The sequence below is a fragment of the Hordeum vulgare genome, chromosome 3H (genome assembly GCF_904849725.1).
Source record: "Hordeum vulgare subsp. vulgare chromosome 3H, MorexV3_pseudomolecules_assembly, whole genome shotgun sequence".
Classification (NCBI taxonomy): Eukaryota; Viridiplantae; Streptophyta; class Magnoliopsida; order Poales; family Poaceae; genus Hordeum; species Hordeum vulgare.
This window is the reverse complement of record NC_058520.1, coordinates 559,000,346-559,018,219: the sequence shown is the minus strand read 5'-3', so window position 1 is coordinate 559,018,219 and position 17,874 is coordinate 559,000,346. Positions and strand designations below refer to the sequence as shown.

The 17,874-nt window shown below is 47.0% G+C and overlaps 1 protein-coding gene and 1 pseudogene across 1 annotated transcript; both read left to right on the top strand.

Annotated features, from left to right (window-relative positions):
* The first annotated feature begins 7,300 nt into the window (after positions 1-7,300).
* Positions 7,301-7,782, top strand: LOC123442024 (annotated as a pseudogene).
* A 1,746-nt stretch (positions 7,783-9,528) lies between these two features.
* Positions 9,529-10,906, top strand: LOC123440604 (dehydrin DHN3-like). Its single transcript, XM_045117168.1, has 2 exons — positions 9,529-9,822; positions 9,974-10,906. The coding sequence occupies exons 1-2, from the start codon at positions 9,637-9,639 to the stop codon at positions 10,673-10,675; spliced, it is 888 nt and encodes a 295-aa protein (XP_044973103.1). The 5' UTR covers positions 9,529-9,636; the 3' UTR covers positions 10,676-10,906.
* The last annotated feature ends 6,968 nt before the right edge of the window (positions 10,907-17,874 follow it).

The following is a 17,874-nucleotide window of genomic DNA, read 5'->3' as shown; positions in this document are numbered from 1 at the left end:
TCAAATGTTTCAGACTTGTGCTTCATCAAGTAGACATAACCATATCTACTCAAATCGTCAGTGAAGGTGAGAAAATAACGATATCCGCCGCATGCCTCCACGCTCATCGGACCACACACATCGGTATGTATGATTTCCAATAAGTCACTTGCATGCTCCATTGTTCCGGAGAACGGAGTCTTAGGCATCTTGCCCATGAGACATGGTTCGCACGTGTCAAGTGAATCAAAGTCAAGTGACTCCAAAAGTCCATCAGCATGGAGTTTCTTCATGCGCTTTACACCAATATGACCTAAGCGGCAGTGCCACAAAAATATGGTGCTATCATTGTTTACTCTAACTCTTTTGGTCTCAATGTTATGTATATGCTATCGCTATCAAGATTCAATATGAACAATCCTCTCACATTCGGTGCATGACCATAAAATATGTTACTCATAGAAATAGAACAACCATTATTCTCTGACTTAAAAGAGTAACCGTCTCGCAATAAACAAGATCCAGATATAATGTTCATGCTCAACGCAGACACTAAATAACAATGATTTAAGTTCATCACTAATCCCGATGGTAGCTGAAGTGATACTGTGCCGACGGCGATTGCATCAACATTGGAACCATTTCCTACGCGCATCGTCACTTCATCTTTCGCGAGCCTTCGTCTATTCCGCAGTTCCTGTTTCGAGTTGCAAATATGAGCAACAGAACCGGTATCAAATACCCAGGCACTACTACGAGAGCCGGTTAAGTACACATCAATAACATGTATATCAAATATACCTGATTTTTCTTTGCCCGCCTTCTTATCTCCCAGATACTTGGGGCAATTGCGCTTCCAGTGACCCATACCCTTGCAATAGTAACACTCCGTTTCAGGCTTAGGTCCAGCTTTGGGTTTCTTCGGCGGATTGGCAACAGGCTTGCCGCTCTTCTTCGAATTGCCCTTCTTGCCTTTGCCGTTTCTCTTGAAACTAGTGGTCTAATTCACCATCAACACTTGATGCTCTTTACGGAGTTCAGACTCTGCGACTTTCAGCATCGCAAACAACTCGCCGGGAGACTTGTTCATCCCTTGCATGTTGTAGTTCAACACAAAGCCTTTATAGCTTGGCGGCAGTGATTGAAGGATTCTGTCAGTGATAGCCTCTTGCGGGAGTTCAATCCCCAGCTCAGCTAGACGGTTTGAGTACCCAGACATTTTGAGCACATGTTCCCTGACAGACGAGTTTTCCTCCATCTTGCAAGCATAGAATTTATCGGCGGTCTCATACCTCTTGATCCGGGCGTTCTTCTGAAAGATAAACTTCAACTCCTGGAACATCTCAAATGCTCCATGACGCTCAAAGCGACGTTGAAGTCCCGGTTCTAAGCCATACAAGACTGCACATTGAACTATTGAGTAGTCCTCCTTACGTGCTAACCAAGCGTTCTTAACATCCTGATCAGCCGTAGCGGGTGGTTCATCTCCTAGCGCAGCATTAAGGACATAATCCTTCTTCCCAGCTTGTAAGATTAGCTTAAGATTACGAGCCCAGTCTACAAAGTTGCTTCCATCATCTTTCAACTTAGCTTTCTCTAGGAACGTATTAAAATTCAGGATGACTGTCGCGTGAGCCATGATCTACAACACAAATATATTCAAAGTGGACTTAGACTATGTTCAAGATAATTAGAGTTTAACTTAACCAAATTATAAACTCCCACTCAAAAAGTACATCTCTCTAGTCATTTGAGTGGTTCATGATCCACTTACACTATCCCAAGTCCGATCATCACGTGAGTTGAGTATAGTTTCAGTGGTAAGCATCCCTATGCTACTCATATCATCTATATGATTCATGATCGACCTTTCGGTCTCATGTGTTCCGAGGCCATGTCTGCACATGCTAGGCTCGTCAAGCTTAACCCGAGTGTTCCGCGTGCGCAACTGTTTTGCACCCGTTGTATGTGAACGTTGAGTCTATCACACCCGATCATCACGTGGTGTCTCGAAACGACGAACTGTAGCAACGGTGCATAGTCGGGGAGAACACAATTTCGTCTTGAAATTTTAGTGAGAGATCACCTCATAATGCTACCGTCGTTCTAAGCAAAATAAGGTGCATAAAAAGATTAACATCACATGCAATTCATAAGTGACATGATATGGCCATCATCACATGCTTCTTGATCTCCATCACCAAAGCACCTGGCACGATCTTCTTGTCACCGGCGCCACACCATGATCATCCATCAACGTGTTGCCATCGGGGTTGTCGTGCTACTCATGCTATTACTACTAAAGCTACATCCTAGCAAAATAGTAAACGCATCTGCAAGCACAAACGTTAGTATAAAGACAACCCTATGGCTCCTGCCGGTTGCCGTACCATCGACGTGCAAGTCGATATTTCTATTACAACATGATCATATCATACATCCAATATATCACATCACATCGTTGGCCATACCACATCACAAGCATACCCTGCAAAAACAAGTTAGACGTCCTCTAATTTTGTTGTTGCATGTTTTACGTGGTGACCAAGGGTATCTAGTAGGATCGCATCTTACTTACGCAAACACCACAACGGAGATATATGAGTTGCTATTTAACCTCATCCAAGGACCTCCTCGGTCAAATCCGATTCAACTAAAGTTGGAGAAACCGACACTTGCCAGTCATCTTTGAGCAAAGGGGGTTACTCGTAACGATGAAACCAGTCTCTCGTAAGCGTACGAGTAATGTCGGTCCAAGCCGCTTCAATCCAACAATACCGCAGAATCAAGAAAAGACTAAGGAGGGCAGCAAAACGCACATAACCGCCCACAAAAAACTTTTGTGTTCTACTCGAGAAGACATCTATGCATGAACCTAGCTCATGATGCCATTGTTGGGGAACGTCGCATGGGAAACAAAAAATTTCCTACACGCACGAAGACCTATCATGGTGATGTCCATCTACGAGAGGGGATGAGTGATCTACGTACCCTCGTAGACCGTACAGCAGAAGCGTTAGAGAACGCGATTGATGTAGTGGAACGTCCTCACGTCCCTCGATCCGCCCCGCGAACAATCCCGCGATCAGTCCCACGATCTAGTACCGAACGGACGGCACCTCCGCGTTCAGCACACGTACAACTCGACGTTGATCTCGGCCTTCTTGATCCAGCAAGAGAGAAGGAGAGGTAGAAGAGTTCTCCGGCAGCGTGACGGCGCTCCGGAGGTTGGTGATGACCTTGTCTCAGCTGGGCTCCGCCCGAGCTCCGTAGAAACGCGATCTAGAGGAAAAACCGTGGAGGTATGTGGTCGGGCTGCCGTGGAAAAATCGTCTCAAATCAGCCCTAAAACCTCCGTATATATAGGTGGGAGGGAGGGGACCTTGCCTTGGGGCTCAAGGAGCCCCAAGGGGGTCGGCCGAGTCCAAGGGGGAGGACTCTCCCCCCCCCAAACCGAGTTGGACTTGGTTTGGTGGGAGGGAGTCCCCCTTCCTTCCCACCTCCTCCTTTTTTTTTCTTTCTCTCTTGATTTTCTTCTCCTTGGCGCATAGAGCCTTTAGGGCTGTCCCACCAGCCCACTAAGGGCTGGTGTGCCACCCTCAAGGCCTATGGGCTTCCCCGGGGTGGGTTGCCCCCCCCGGTGAACTCCCGGAACCCTTTCGTCATTCCCCGTAACTCCGAAAACCTTCCGGTAATCAAATGAGGTCATCCTATATATCAATCTTCGTTTCCGGACCATTCCGGAAACCCTCGTGACATCCGTGATCTCATCCAGGACTCCGAACAACATTCGGTAACCAACCACATAACTCAAATACGCATAAAACAACGTCGAACCATAAGTGTGCAGACCGTGCGGGTTCGAGAACTATGCAGACATGACCCGAGAGACTCCTCGGTCAATATCCAATAGCGGGACCTGGATGCCCATATTGGATCCTACATATTCTACGAAGATCTTATCGTTTGAACCTCAGTGCCAAGGATTCATATAATCCCGTATGTCATTCCCTTTGTCCTTCGGTATGTTACTTGCCCGAGATTCGATCGTCAGTATCCGCATACCTATTTCAATCTCGTTTACCGGCAAGTCTCTTTACTCGTTCCGTAATACAAGATCCCGCAACTTACACTAAGTTACATTGCTTGCAAGGCTTGTGTGTGATGTTGTATTACCGAGTGGGCCCCGAGATACCTCTCCGTCACACGGAGTGACAAATCCCAGTCTTGATCCATACTAACTCAACTAACACCTTCGGAGACACCTGTAGAGCATCTTTATAGTCACCCAGTTACGTTGCGACGTTTGATACACACAAAGCATTCCTCCGATGTCAGTGAGTTATATGATCTCATGGTCATAGGAATAAATACTTGACACGCAGAAAACAGTAGCAACAAAATGACACGATCAACATGCTACGTCTATTAGTTTGGGTCTAGTCCATCACGTGATTCTCCTAATGACGTGATCCAGTTATCAAGAAACAACACCTTGTTCATAATTAGAAGACACTGACTATCTTTGATCAACTGGCTAGCCAACTAGAGGCTTGCTAGGGATGGTGTTTTTTCTATGTATCTACACATGTAAATGAGTCTTCATTCAATACAATTATAGCATGGATAATAAACGATTATCTTGATACAGGAATTATAATAATAACTATATTTATTATTGCCTCTAGGGCATAATTCCAACAGGGCTTCCTCAAAATTGCCCTAGGTCTTCGTGAGCAAGCAAGTTGGATGCACACCCACCAGTTCTCCTTTTGAGCTTTCACATACTTATACCTCTAGTGCATCCTTTGTATGGCAATCCCTACTCATTCACATTGATATCTATTAATGGGCATCTCCATAGCCCTTTAATACGCCGAGTCAATGTGACCATCTCCTCCTTTTTGTCTCTCAACCACCACCACACTCTATTCCACCATAGTGCTATATCCATGGCTCACGCTCATGTATTGCGTGAGAGTTGAAAAAGGTTTGAGAAAGTAAGAGTGCGAAAACAATTACTTGGCCAATATGGGGGTTGTGCATGATTTAAACTAGTTGTGTGGGGATGATGGAGCATAGATAGACTATATGATTTTGTAGGGATAACTTTCTTTGGATTGTTATTTCGAAAGTTCATGATTACCTTGCTAGTTTGCGTGAAGTATTATTGTTTTCATGTTAATAGCAAACCATTGTTTTGAATCTTACGGATCTGAACATTCATGTCACATGAAAGAAGTTACAAAGGACAACTATGCTAGGTAGCATTCCACATCAAAAATTGAGTCTTTATCACTTCCCTGCTCGAGGACAAGCAGGAGTTAAGCTTGGGGATGCTTGATACGTCTCCAACGTATCTATAATTTTTGATGGTTCCATGCTATTATCTTGTCAACTTTGGATGTTTTGTATGCCTTTTATATCTTTTTTGGGACTAACTTTTTAACTCAGTGCCAAGTGCCAGTTCCTGTTTTTCCGTGTTTTTGACCCTTTTGAGAGGAGGATTTAAACCGTGTCCAAACGGAATAAAACTTCCGAAAAGATTTTTTCTGGAACAGAAGATACGCACGGGACGTGAGAACCAAGGCAGGGGCCACCAGGGGACCCCACAAGCCCCCTAGGCGCGGCCAGGGGGCGCGCCTAGCAGGCTTGTGCCCCCTGTGGCTCGTCCGCCCTACCTCTTCCGCCTATAAATTCCTGAAAATTGCAAAACTGCGAGAGAGATCCACGGAAATACTTTTCCGCCGCCGCAAGCTTCTGTCTCCGCAAGATCCCATCTGGGGCACGTTCTGGTGCCCTGCCGGAGGGGGGATTCGTACACGGAGGGCTTCTTCATCAACACCATGACCTCTCCGATGATGTGTGAGTAGTTCACCATAGACGAACAGAGTAACGCTTTAAGCAAGATGACATGATGTAGAGGGATAATCTCAAAACAATGATGAAAACCCCATCTTTTTACCCTTGATGGCAACAACACGATGCATGCCTCGCTACCCCTTCTGTCACTGGCTGAGGTCACCGCACGGTATGAACCCAAAACCAAGCACTTCTCCCATTACAAGAATCATAGATTTAGTTGGCCAAACAAAACCCACAACTCGAAGAGAATTACAAGGATATGAAATCATGCATAAGAGAGATCAGAAGAAGCTCATATAAGATTCATAGATAATCTGATCATAAATCCACAATTCATCGGATCTCGACAAACACACCGCAAAATAAGATTACATCGGATAGATCTCCATGAAGATCATGGAGAACTTTGTATTGAAGATCCAAGAGAGAGAAGAAGCCATCTAGTTACTAGCTATGGACCCGTAGGTCTGTGGTGAACTACTCACGCATCATCGGAGAGGTCATGGTGTTGATGAAGAAGCCTCCGTGTCTGAATCCTCCTGCGGCAGGGTACCAGAACGTGCCCCAGATGGGATCTTGCGGAGACAGAAACTTGCGGCGACGGAAAAGTACTTTCGATGATCTCCTGATTTTTTATGAAATTTTAGGGAATATATAGGCGCAAAACCTAGGGCAAAGGAGCCTCAGGGAGCCCACAAGCCAGGGGGCGCGGGCCCCCTGGCCACGCCATGAGGGCTTGTGGGGTCCCTGGTGGCCCCCTGCCGTGATTCTCTGACTTCCCAATCTTTTTCTGTTCCGGAAAAAATCTTTTTGGCAGTTTCATTCCGTTTGGACTCCGTTCAAAATCTTCCTCTGAAAGGGGTCAAAAACATGGAAAAAACAGGAACTGGCACTTGACACTGAGTTAATAAGTTAGTCCCAAAAAATATATAAAAGACATGCAAAACATCCAAAGTTTGACAAGATAATAGCATGAAACCATCAAAAATTATAGATACGTTAAAGACGTATCACATGTCCCGGTCACCCGTAAGGTATGTCCCTCATAGACACAATTTCATTCTCAAAATACCATGAGGAGCTGTGGGGATCCACCACCAAGGACCATATGTTCGGTTTGACCAAAATACGGTCCAAACGTATTCACGGACAAAAACGAAATACCATTAAGGATCTTCCAAAAACGAGATATAGAAACAAAAATATATGCGCATCTCTCCCTAATAATAAAGCACGCAGTGCTTCTTTCGCCTGTCGTGGTCGTTTTGCAGAAAACCCCCTGAAGTTTCTCGAAATCAACCCGCAGTCCGGATTTAAGTTAGAAACGAATCGTTTTTTCGTTTTTATAGGAAACCCCTTGTGCTTTCCCGATATCAACCCGCAGTACATAATACAGTGAGAGAACGAATCGTTGGATATTTTGTAGAAACCTCCTTCAGTTTTCATAAAATAAACCCACCTCGTCCACCTCGTGGCCGCACGCGTCGGTGAGGACGGCGCGGATGCCTGGGCGCCCCTCCGCGTCGCCGGCGGCGTCTCGATCCACCCGGGGTTCGTGCGCGCCACGCGGAGCAAGTCGGAGCTGCAGGTGACGCCGGACTCGGTCCTCTTCACGCTGGACATGTTGGACAAGTTCATGGCCATGGCGCCAAGGACCACCCATACGCGTGCCCGATGGGCCCGAACGCACCGCCGCTCGAGTCCGTTCCCCTGCCGCCGATGCTCGTCACCGTCGAGGAGAAGGACCTCATCCAAGACACCAACCTCGAGTATTGCGACGCGCTGCGTGCGGCCGGCAAGGACGTGGAGGTGCTCATCAACCGCGGCATGACCCATTCCTTCTACCTCAACAAGTTCGCCGTCGACATGGACCCCACCACCGGGGAGCGAGCCCAAGAGCTGATCGACGCCATCAAGAGCTTCGTCGCCCGCCACTAATTAAAGCATAATTAAACAGCATATTGTGTTCCACACGTGTCGCATGACTGTTATTACCATCAGGTGTGTTTGCCATTAAGTCGATCGACCTATGTATGAATTTTACGTCCATATATATGGGTGCTTCGAATAATTATTAAGCAGTGCACAGACTCGGCTGGAGTAGTGTATGTGACTGTGGAGTAGTGTATACGCGTCCACAGTGTTTTGGTCATGTCACTGTAGTAATCCGTCGTAGTCCATGAAAATTATTTGTAATATTAATTATTCAAAATTCAGTCAAATGTTCTACTCTCTTTGTTTTTATCTACTCTGCTTTGTCTAAAGTTAAACTTTATCTTGTGAATTGTGAATAAAATTAAAAGAAGAAACATTTTTTTACATTTATGAATAATTTTTTAAAATCATGCGATGAGATATGAACATAATGTGGTCATCGTCATTGAAGATAGTGATTTTTTTTTCTCCTGTTGCAACGCAAGGGCTCTTTTGCTAGTGTTTACAAATGCTTGTGTGTGTTTTTTTTAAAAAGATCGGACGCGGCGGAACGGACCGATCGATGCCCGATGGCGCTGGTACTTAGAGCATCTCCAACAGCGGCGCAAAGAGGCGCGCACGCGTGCTAAACCTGCATTTTATCGCGCGCGGGACAGATTGGCGCGCTCCAGCGGCGACGGGAAAACCGCGCGCGAAAAGGCGGCAGCTCGCGCGCCATTTTTGCGGCGCCGCGTCCCGCGCGTCCATAAAAGGCAGCGCGCTGCCGCTTCCTCGCGCCATTGCAGCGCGCGTTCTCTCTCCCTCTGCCTCTCGCGCCGCCGCCCGACGCGCTCTCTCTTCCTCTGCCTCTCGCGCCGCCGCCGACGCGCCACCATGCCGCCCCGCCGCCGTTCTGCGTCGGGCTACCGCGGCGTCCGCCAGCGCCCCAACGGCGGGTTCTACGCCGAGATACGCTCCGGCGATCTCCGGCTGAGCCTCGGAACCTACGACACGGCGCACGAGGCCGCCCGCGCGTTCGACGCGGCGGCGTGGCACCTAGGCAGGCCGCGCCTCCAAATGAATTTCCCGGACGTCCACACGCTCCAGCAGGCGTTAGACGTCGCCCCGCCGCCTCGTCTAAAGTCCGCACAAGATCGTGCGGAGCACACTGCGCTGCAGCGCCGCCTCCTCGTCGCCCAGGAGGACGAGCGGGTCATGGCGGAGTGGCGCCGGCGCCACCTGGAGGACGTCGCCTACGAGCAGGAATATTGGGAACGGCGCCGCGAGGAGCGGTTGGACAGGCGTCGTCGAAAGGCATTGGCGTGTGCGCAGGCCGACCTCGTGAATGCAGGCGGGAGGTCCTTCTTCACTAAAGAAGATGAACGTTGGTTTGACATCTGGCTGTCAACCTCTGACGACACCAACGACGATGATGATGATGCAGATAAACCTGCCGAAGCGCGCGCGGCAATCGTCTTTTTTAAGCGCGGCGGGTAGCGCGGCTGTTGTAGATGCTGTTAGGAAACGGCCAGCTAGCCCGTCCGATCACCCTTCCAGAACGCCCGGAGAAGGGGGTAAGTGGCGCCACGGGCGGATTCCGTGCCACGGTACACGTAGCTAGGTTCCTCTTTATCCCCACTTCCCGAATAATCACACGTAACCCCTGCCTCCGAAGGAAAAAAACAGCACACGTAACCCTTCTGCGGCGTTCTCCTGTACCTCACTCTCGCAGCCGTTCCTATAAATAAACCTGCCAGCATTTCTGCATCTGCACTCGTCTCGCATCACTAGCTACGAACACATCCTTCGCATTTATAGAGCGCGCGCACGTATTGCTTACAGTACAAGCTAGAGAGAGATCTGCTAAGAGGCAGCAAGATGGAATACCAGGGGCAGCACGGCAACGCCGCCAACCGCGTGGACCAGCACGGCAACCCGGTCGCCGCACTTGGAGCCACCGCCGTGACGGGACCGCCCACCGGCGGGCAGCTGCAGCCGGGCAGGGAGGAGCACAAGACCCGCGGCATACTCCACCGCCGGTCCAGCAGCTCCAGCTCCAGCTCGGTACGTATGGGTTCTCGATCTCTTCTTGCATGCAATGCATCCATCGGCTGTAAATGGATGCATGTACTGTACTGCCATTGACACCTTATTCCCATGGCTAGCCTAGTATGAAACTTGTATTAATCTGCTCCGTTTTGATTTATATACATAGTCCGAGGACGATGGCATGGGTGGACGGAGGAAGAAGGGCATCAAGGAGAAGATCAAGGAGAAGCTTCCCGGGGCTCGGAAGCAGACTTACGGCCAGCCCGCTGCGCCCGCTGGCATGACCGGCGCCGGGGCGACCGGCGGCCCTCACTACGTGCAGCCCGCTCCGGCTGGCACTGGAGTGCACGGGACAACGGCGACGACCGGCACTTACGTGCAGCCCGCTCCGGCAGGTACTGGAGCTCACGGGACCACGGCGACGACCGGCACTTACGGGCAGCCCGCTCCGGCTGGCATGACCGGCACCGGGGCGCACGGGACCACGGCGACTGGTGAGAAGAAGGGCATGAAGGACAAGATCATGGAGAAACTTCCGGGAGGTCACAAGAACGGGCAGCACACCATGCCGTCCGCTGGCGCCTACGGGCAGCCCGGGATGACTGCCGCCGGAATGGATGGGAACACCACTACCGGTGGCGGCTACGGTGGTCAGCCAGGGCACGCCGGGACTGGAACGCATGGGCACGCGACGACCGGCGGTGCTTACGATCATCAAGGGCACCCCGGAATGACCGGCACCGGAGCACACGGGACCACGGCAACCGGCGGTGCTTACAACCAGCAAGGTCACGCCGGGCTGGCCGGTACCGGCGAGAAGAAGGGTATTATGGACAAGATCAAGGAAAAGCTGCCTGGCCAGCACTAGGCGCCAGTCAGCGTGTTTGTGAACAATAAGTACGGAGTATGACTGTATGAGCGGAGGTGGAGCAATAAGCCGATAAGTGGTGCACGTTTGCGTGTAGCGTTGGAGTAGTTGGTATCCTGCAGTACGTACCGTCCCCTAGTGTGGATGACACCTTGGGTCGGGTACTGGGGTCCACACCGGAACGATTGTACTGTATTGTACTGCAAAAGATTCCAACAGTTCTCAACACTATTATTAAGGACAACCTGTTTGGCACTGCTTCAATTCACCAAAATTAACTTCATTTCATCAAATTCGTTTTGGAGCAGTTTCATACAGAAGCTATAGCACTATCAAAAGAATGTTTGACTTCCATCTCGTTCCAGCTTCAAGAATAAAAAAATTGATGGAAATAATCTATTTGATTGGCTGAGGGGAAAGAAATGAAGGTGTATCCACTTACTGTTGGCAGTGGTGGGAAATTTTCCCCCAACTAGTCTTTTTTGGAGCACCCTCTCAGGAGCTTCATGAAAACTTTGAAGTTGTACCCCAGATTTTAGTTTTTTTGTGGAGCAGCATATCGTGGAACTATCCCGTTTGACTTGTTTTTTCTAGAGCAGGGCTGAATTTTAAGGAGTAGAGCAGTCCCAAACAGGCTCTAAAACAGAACCAAATCCCTGCTCTCTCAGGATCTCATCGTTTTGGGCCGTCCATTTTTATGATTGGGGCATTGGCCGCCGTCAGATCTGCTGTCCTAAAGGGCAGCTACTCCACAAGAAAAATCTGAGGTCTCTGGTTAACCGGGCCTTCTCATCCAGCCCAATTTAGATAGAAAGGTCGTGATTTGTTCGTGCTGAGAGACCATCAATCGATCGCTATTGGCGACGACCTCGAGCGGCTGGGCCATTGAGATCGCCATCGATTGTAGGAGGACAAGGGTCCACATCACGTGACGGCGCGCGTGCAACATCCTCGGTTGCCTCGTTACCCTCTGACTTTCTGATCGTCTGTCCTCCCCCCAACCCTGCAGCCGCTGCCTCCCCAATCTACGTGAGCCATCAGCAACAAGGTGAGCAACGAGCACCCCACTTCCCATTCCCCATCCGCAGTTTTTTTGCCCAGATCGTGCTGCTCGGTTCTTGTTATTTATGGAAGTTTGTAGATGGGGCCTAATTAGATTTGTTTTAGAAATTGACTGTAACCATTTGGCTATTTTGATTATATCCATGTACGATTTGTTGATTATTTGTTTTCACTACAGGAGGCAATCTATAATTTGAGTTGTTTCCCCCATCATTTGGTCATCAGTCATCACCATCACACTGTGCTACAAAACCTGGTTTCATTGTCCCCACTAGATCACTAGACATGTTTCCTCATTTTATCTGTAAAATTTGTTATACAATATAAACAATCCTTTTAGTAATTCTTCAATTTATGTGTGCACATTCATTACACGTGATGTTCCCATTGTTTCCGCCGCCTCGGACTACAAGTACATATGTTTATATGTTTCATCCATGTCACTCTACGAGCCTCCATTTGTAGTTACCCGCCGTCCCTGCAGCTAGCCGCCGGTGAGCCATCAACTATCTCGTGCATCATTTTTTTCGCGTGACATCCTCTCTTCTCTATGCTAAATTTCCAACTCTAATCTTCTGCCGGGACACCCCATTGTCCTTCTCCACCTTTGGCAGTCGTGGTTTGTGGATTACGTGTGATATTGGATTCCGTTTAGCCATCCTCACTACCGAGTTATGCGGTATAATCCTGCTACCCATTTAGGACTTCAGGAAGGTGGCATATGGTAGTTCTATATTTTAGGCAACAATGGTTTCTCAATTTTCATATAATAAGAAGTTTTTTTAATAGGAACCAACGATCTCTAATAGATGCTTTTATGTTATTCCTTGTGGAGTTAGAGATCCTCCAATAGCAGATTAGAAGAAAATAATAGAATGAAAGGTTGAATCAATTATGATCTCTAATTTGTGTATGCCTGTATCATGTTTATACTTGCAGATAAGAGAACTTGCTAAATTTCTTTCATTGCTTTTTAGAAGTCCCTTTTATGAAATCTAACACAATGTACTTCTACTGTTTCCAGAATTAATATTATTCCAATGCGGACTTGTTGTACTCTAATTTGTGTATGTCTCTATCATGTTTACACTAGTAGATAAGAGGACTTGCTAACTTAAATGATATTTGTTTGTGGTGTTTGTGATGACTTGCAGAGATATTATTTTGCATTGCGCACACACACCAGTTTGTCCAATCCAAATATGCAGAAAGTATAAATTGTTTACAAAGTTTCTGATGTGTCGTGGCTTTCTTGATTCAGTTTGGTAACCAACGACCTTCCAATACTTGTCCTAAGCTATTTTATTGTATTTTTGTTCCCCTCTACTGCATATTAAATTATTAATTGACTAAAATCAAAGCAATGTCTATAACTCTATAGACACATGTGTCAGCAAAATGTCAAAGTACAGTATATTGGATACTACCAACATCTTATATTTATGTTGCATTATATATTAGCATCCTGATTTTTATTTTACTCATGTGAATTATCTCTAAATAATGTGGGCCAATTTTCAGGTATTAATATTGTACTATTACATAAAGGTAATACATAGGTATTATGTAATCAGCATATAATCTCTTTGTGATGCCAAGCGTTCTCGCACCAAATGTGACTAAACCGGGCAAGTTGTGAAACGACAAGACTGCTCCTTGAATTTTGGGCATGCAAGTCATCTATGACATCTTAAAGGAATGCAAAGTAGGTAAGGCACACAATCTATTTGTGGAATGATGCAGCAAAGTGTTGTGCCTCGTGAGATAGAGTTACTCCTACGATACAACGGTAGATATGTCATTTGACCATATAACTTATTGATAAAAATATTTAAGATGACATGCATTTTATTCATGTGAAAATAGAGAGCAAGTGTAGTTTGTTTTTTTATGTGTGGTACCTTGCATATTTCAAATATTTTAGGTTTATATACCTTCCGATGTTCCTATGTGTATGTATATGCTCATTTGGTGTCCTCATATTTTGGGAACTTCACTTCTGTTTTACTCCTTTTGTTTTGAAAAGCTAGCTACAAGCAAGAAAACAAACTTGACAAGGCAACTACTTAATAATTTAAAAATGCAGTGTTGCTTCAATCAATCCATGTGACGGTGTCGAAGAACCTAGATGGTGAGTATGACTAGATAAAGAACCTCAAGTAAGCCCACATGGCCACATGATACTCTAGGGTTACTGGTTCTTCGTCCAACAACATGGTCATAAGGCCAAACCAAGGCAACTGATGCGTGTCGGCATGGTCAAGGTGGTGTCATTGAAATTAAAAAAGGAATTGTAGAGCTACAAATTTGCCAACATTTTGTAAAGATGACGACAAAAGTTGCATGCCCAGGTGTAATACCTTTCATATGTGGTTGTAGAATCTTATATGTTTGACAAAAATGTATGTTTTCTTGTGGGACATCAATAATGTTAGAAATACATTGAGATTGTTTACATAATATCTTGTTCAATTTTTCAAGTGTTTGTATGACATATTTTTATTTTCCAAGTATTTCTGTTGTTATTTCTCAACATTTATATATTTAAGACATCATGACTTCAGCCTTAATTTGTGAGGTCACGATCAATTACAAAACATGTATTCATCAACCATTGTAATTCAAAACTCATTGTGAGAGCTAAATTTAAGACGACAAGCACAAGATGCTATAAGAAACAATACTTCAGAACATTGGAAACATAGAATTTAAATTATTTCATATCTTAAGAATTATAAGAGCCAAAATAGGAGGGCGTTGCAACGCACGCCATCAAAGATCTAGTGTCGATGTATGAGTATGTTGTAACCGTGGTGTGAAGTTTTTCTATCTTAAATCATACATGTATGTGTGCATCGTGATGATATAGAGGGTGAGGGTAATCCATCTTTTGTGAAAGGAAAATCTTGTGTTTTTACTCTAAATAAGTGTCATTGGCTTCTGGCCCGTGCTACAAATTATCCGGTTGATCTCGTGTGGGGATCAGCCGCCTTGCCAGCTGTTTGATTAAGACCAGCATTACCGCTAGATGGAAACATCAATAATTATTTTCCTTTCATATCTCACAGCCGTACACTCCTTTGCATTTTCATGGAGCACGTAAGCCAGCCCTGCTCGTTATGAGTTGCACTCCATGCAACTAGTCACCAATGGAGGAGCCCGTGGCCTTGCGGCAAAATTGACGAAACGACCTGTGTAGCGAAAGAACTCACGAAGTAAATCCGAACGTAAAAAAAATCACCCGTTTGACCCTTTCATGTGCGCCCGACACCTAGGCGTCACACTACACTGTATGACGCCTAAGTCATCGGCGCCACACTCCCCGCCACCTGGCACAGCTGGCCCCACCCCCCAGGCAGTGCGACGTCTAAGCCTCAGGCGTCGTACCTTGTAAAGTGTGGCGCCGAAGGCTTAGGCGCCACACTGCGACTTATCCAGACACGGGCTTGCCCCCTTTCACATCGCTCGCCACCTCCGATACCATGTCCCACTTGTAAGCCCAGGTAGGAAGCCGTATAGGGTTGCCGTGGTCATCCCAGGTCTTCCACGTTGCGGCTTTAGGGCATCCAACAGGAAGGCGTTCCCAGCTCCATACCGAAAGTAGGAGCATACAACCACCAACTCCATCGTCCTTTGTGGACCTGCGACAAGCATCATCCAACTACAAGTAACAACAAACATGGATCAGTTTAGCAGAAAAGTATAAAACTGAACTTACCATTAACAATTTATTACCTTCCGGTACAAGTAGGCCAGTGCGGCCGAGCCCCAACTGAACTTGTTGTCGAAAACAGTCAATGCCTTCAGCCACATCCATGGAGCATTCTTGCCAGTGCCATCAGCGAATATAGTCCTAGAGATCGCATACCACATGTGCACGCGAGCATAAGTCTGGATCACCTCGTCATTTGCGTCCTCAGGACAATGAGCAAAGTTGGCGGCAATCCAAGTGAAAGGAGCGCGAGCCGAGACTCTATCTTTCTTCCCTCCATCTTCTACCTCCGGCTCTGGAGGTGACATACCAATAAGGGCATCCATTTGGTGCCGCCATCCCTCAGAATCAATGCTCATACAAAGAGGCTTCCCCTCGATCGGAAGTGCGGTGATCATGGAAACATCTTGAAGAGTCACTGTCATCTCTCCGGTCCGGAGGTGAAAACTATGGGTCTCCGGCCTCCACCGATCAATAAGTGCAGTGATTGTCGCAGCGTTTAGGTTGGGCGTTGACCGACTCACAAGCTGAATGAATGGAAGGAGTCCTGTCGTCTCGATATATGGTGCATACCGCTCATTGTACTGCATTATAGTCGATGCCCCGTGAGACCAAATCTTCAAGGGCATAAGCTCCTGCAAACAGATAGGGGTGATATCTTTACAGTTTCATCTTATTAAATAAATACATGATTTTTTAACATATGATCTACTTACCATTTCCTTCTCCGACATAAAAAAGGCTCGGTGTTCAACGTCATAGGCATCATTCAAAAGCCACACCATCATACATATCACAAAAAAATAAACTTATGAATCTACTCATCTTCAAAAAAATACTCATATGAATCTACTCATCTACTAACCCACTCATCTACTCATCCACTCATCTACATATTACTAAAAGAAATACTCATATGAATCTACTCATCTTAAAAAAATACTCATATTACTCATATCCTCATAAAATCCACGCCATCTACTCATAGGAATAGTCATAGAACACAACTACTCATCTAGGATTAATAAAATAGGACTAACTCCTCAATTACATTTCAAATCCAATCAAAATATGACTCTCAACTAACTAACCCAAATCTGAAAAATAAGCAATACTATTTGGATAGATAGATGGGAAACGGAAGAGATTACCTCGTAGACAAGTTTGGGGGATCAATCCACGGAAGAAATCACCAGATTTGAAGCATTTAGAAAAGGGGATTCGGATGAGGAGAAGAGCCAGCCGCTGATTTGAAAAATGAATGGGAGGGGAATGAGGGGGGGGTGGGGAAGGGGGTTGGGCCGTGGCTGGATAACTCGCAGTGTGACGCCTAAGCCTTCGGCGCCACACTTTACAGGGTGCGACGCCTGAGGCTTAGGCGTCGCACTGCCTGGGGGGTGGGGCCAGCTGTGCCAGGTGGCCAGGAGTGTGGCACCGACGACTTAGGCGTCACACAGTGTAGTGTGGCACCTAGGTCTCGGGCGCCACACGAAAGGATCAGCCGGGTGATATTTTTTGCTTTTGGGTTCACTTCGTGATTTCTTTTGCCCTAGAGGTCATTTTTGTCAATTTTGCCTGGCCTTGCATGTTGCAACACAACAACCTTCACATCATCAGTCGGCAGAACCGTCATTCCATCAACACTCGAGGCATGGCGACTTCCAGCCACGCCCGCCCTCAGCGTGTATTAACATGCAACAACGTGCAATTTTGAAGTAAAATGACAGCCACCGCTGTAGCGACACGAGCTGTTTCAAAGATCAGCGACGGAGTGGATATTGCTATGAGGGTTGTCGCAATGTAAGTCAAGATGACAATGTTGTGAGGGTGGTCTCACCGCTATGGACGTCACTGCGAGAATGTGGGGCAATGTTGCGACACTGAACGGTGGTCTTTGTGATTCCCAACTGCTTCAATGGCTGCGACGAGCTGATAGCCCCAACGATGGCGCATTGACATGCTTCTGACGTCTGTGGTGTGCTTTGATGGCCGCGACATGCTACGGCATCCTTGTTGTTTCGAGGATGTGCGACGACCCAGAGATGGAGCGACAATATGCTTCGAATGCCTGCGGTGTGCTTTGACGACCACGACATGCGGCAACATAATGGAGGCTTTGAGGATGTTGCGGCGGCATGCTTCGACGGCCCCGGTGATGCTATGAGGCATGTGGCGACGATTGTGGCGTTTGCACGACAACATGCTTCGAACATGGCGTTGGCACGATAACATGCTTCGGACACCTGTGGTGTGGTTTGATGGCTACGACTATGCCATGGCTGCATACTTCAACGGTCACGATGATGCTACGACGTGTGCTGGTATGGTCGCGGCGATGGCACGACAACATGCTTTGAACACTCATGGTGTGCTTCGACCACTGCAATGATGCCATAACGACATGCTTCGATGGTCGCGGTGATGC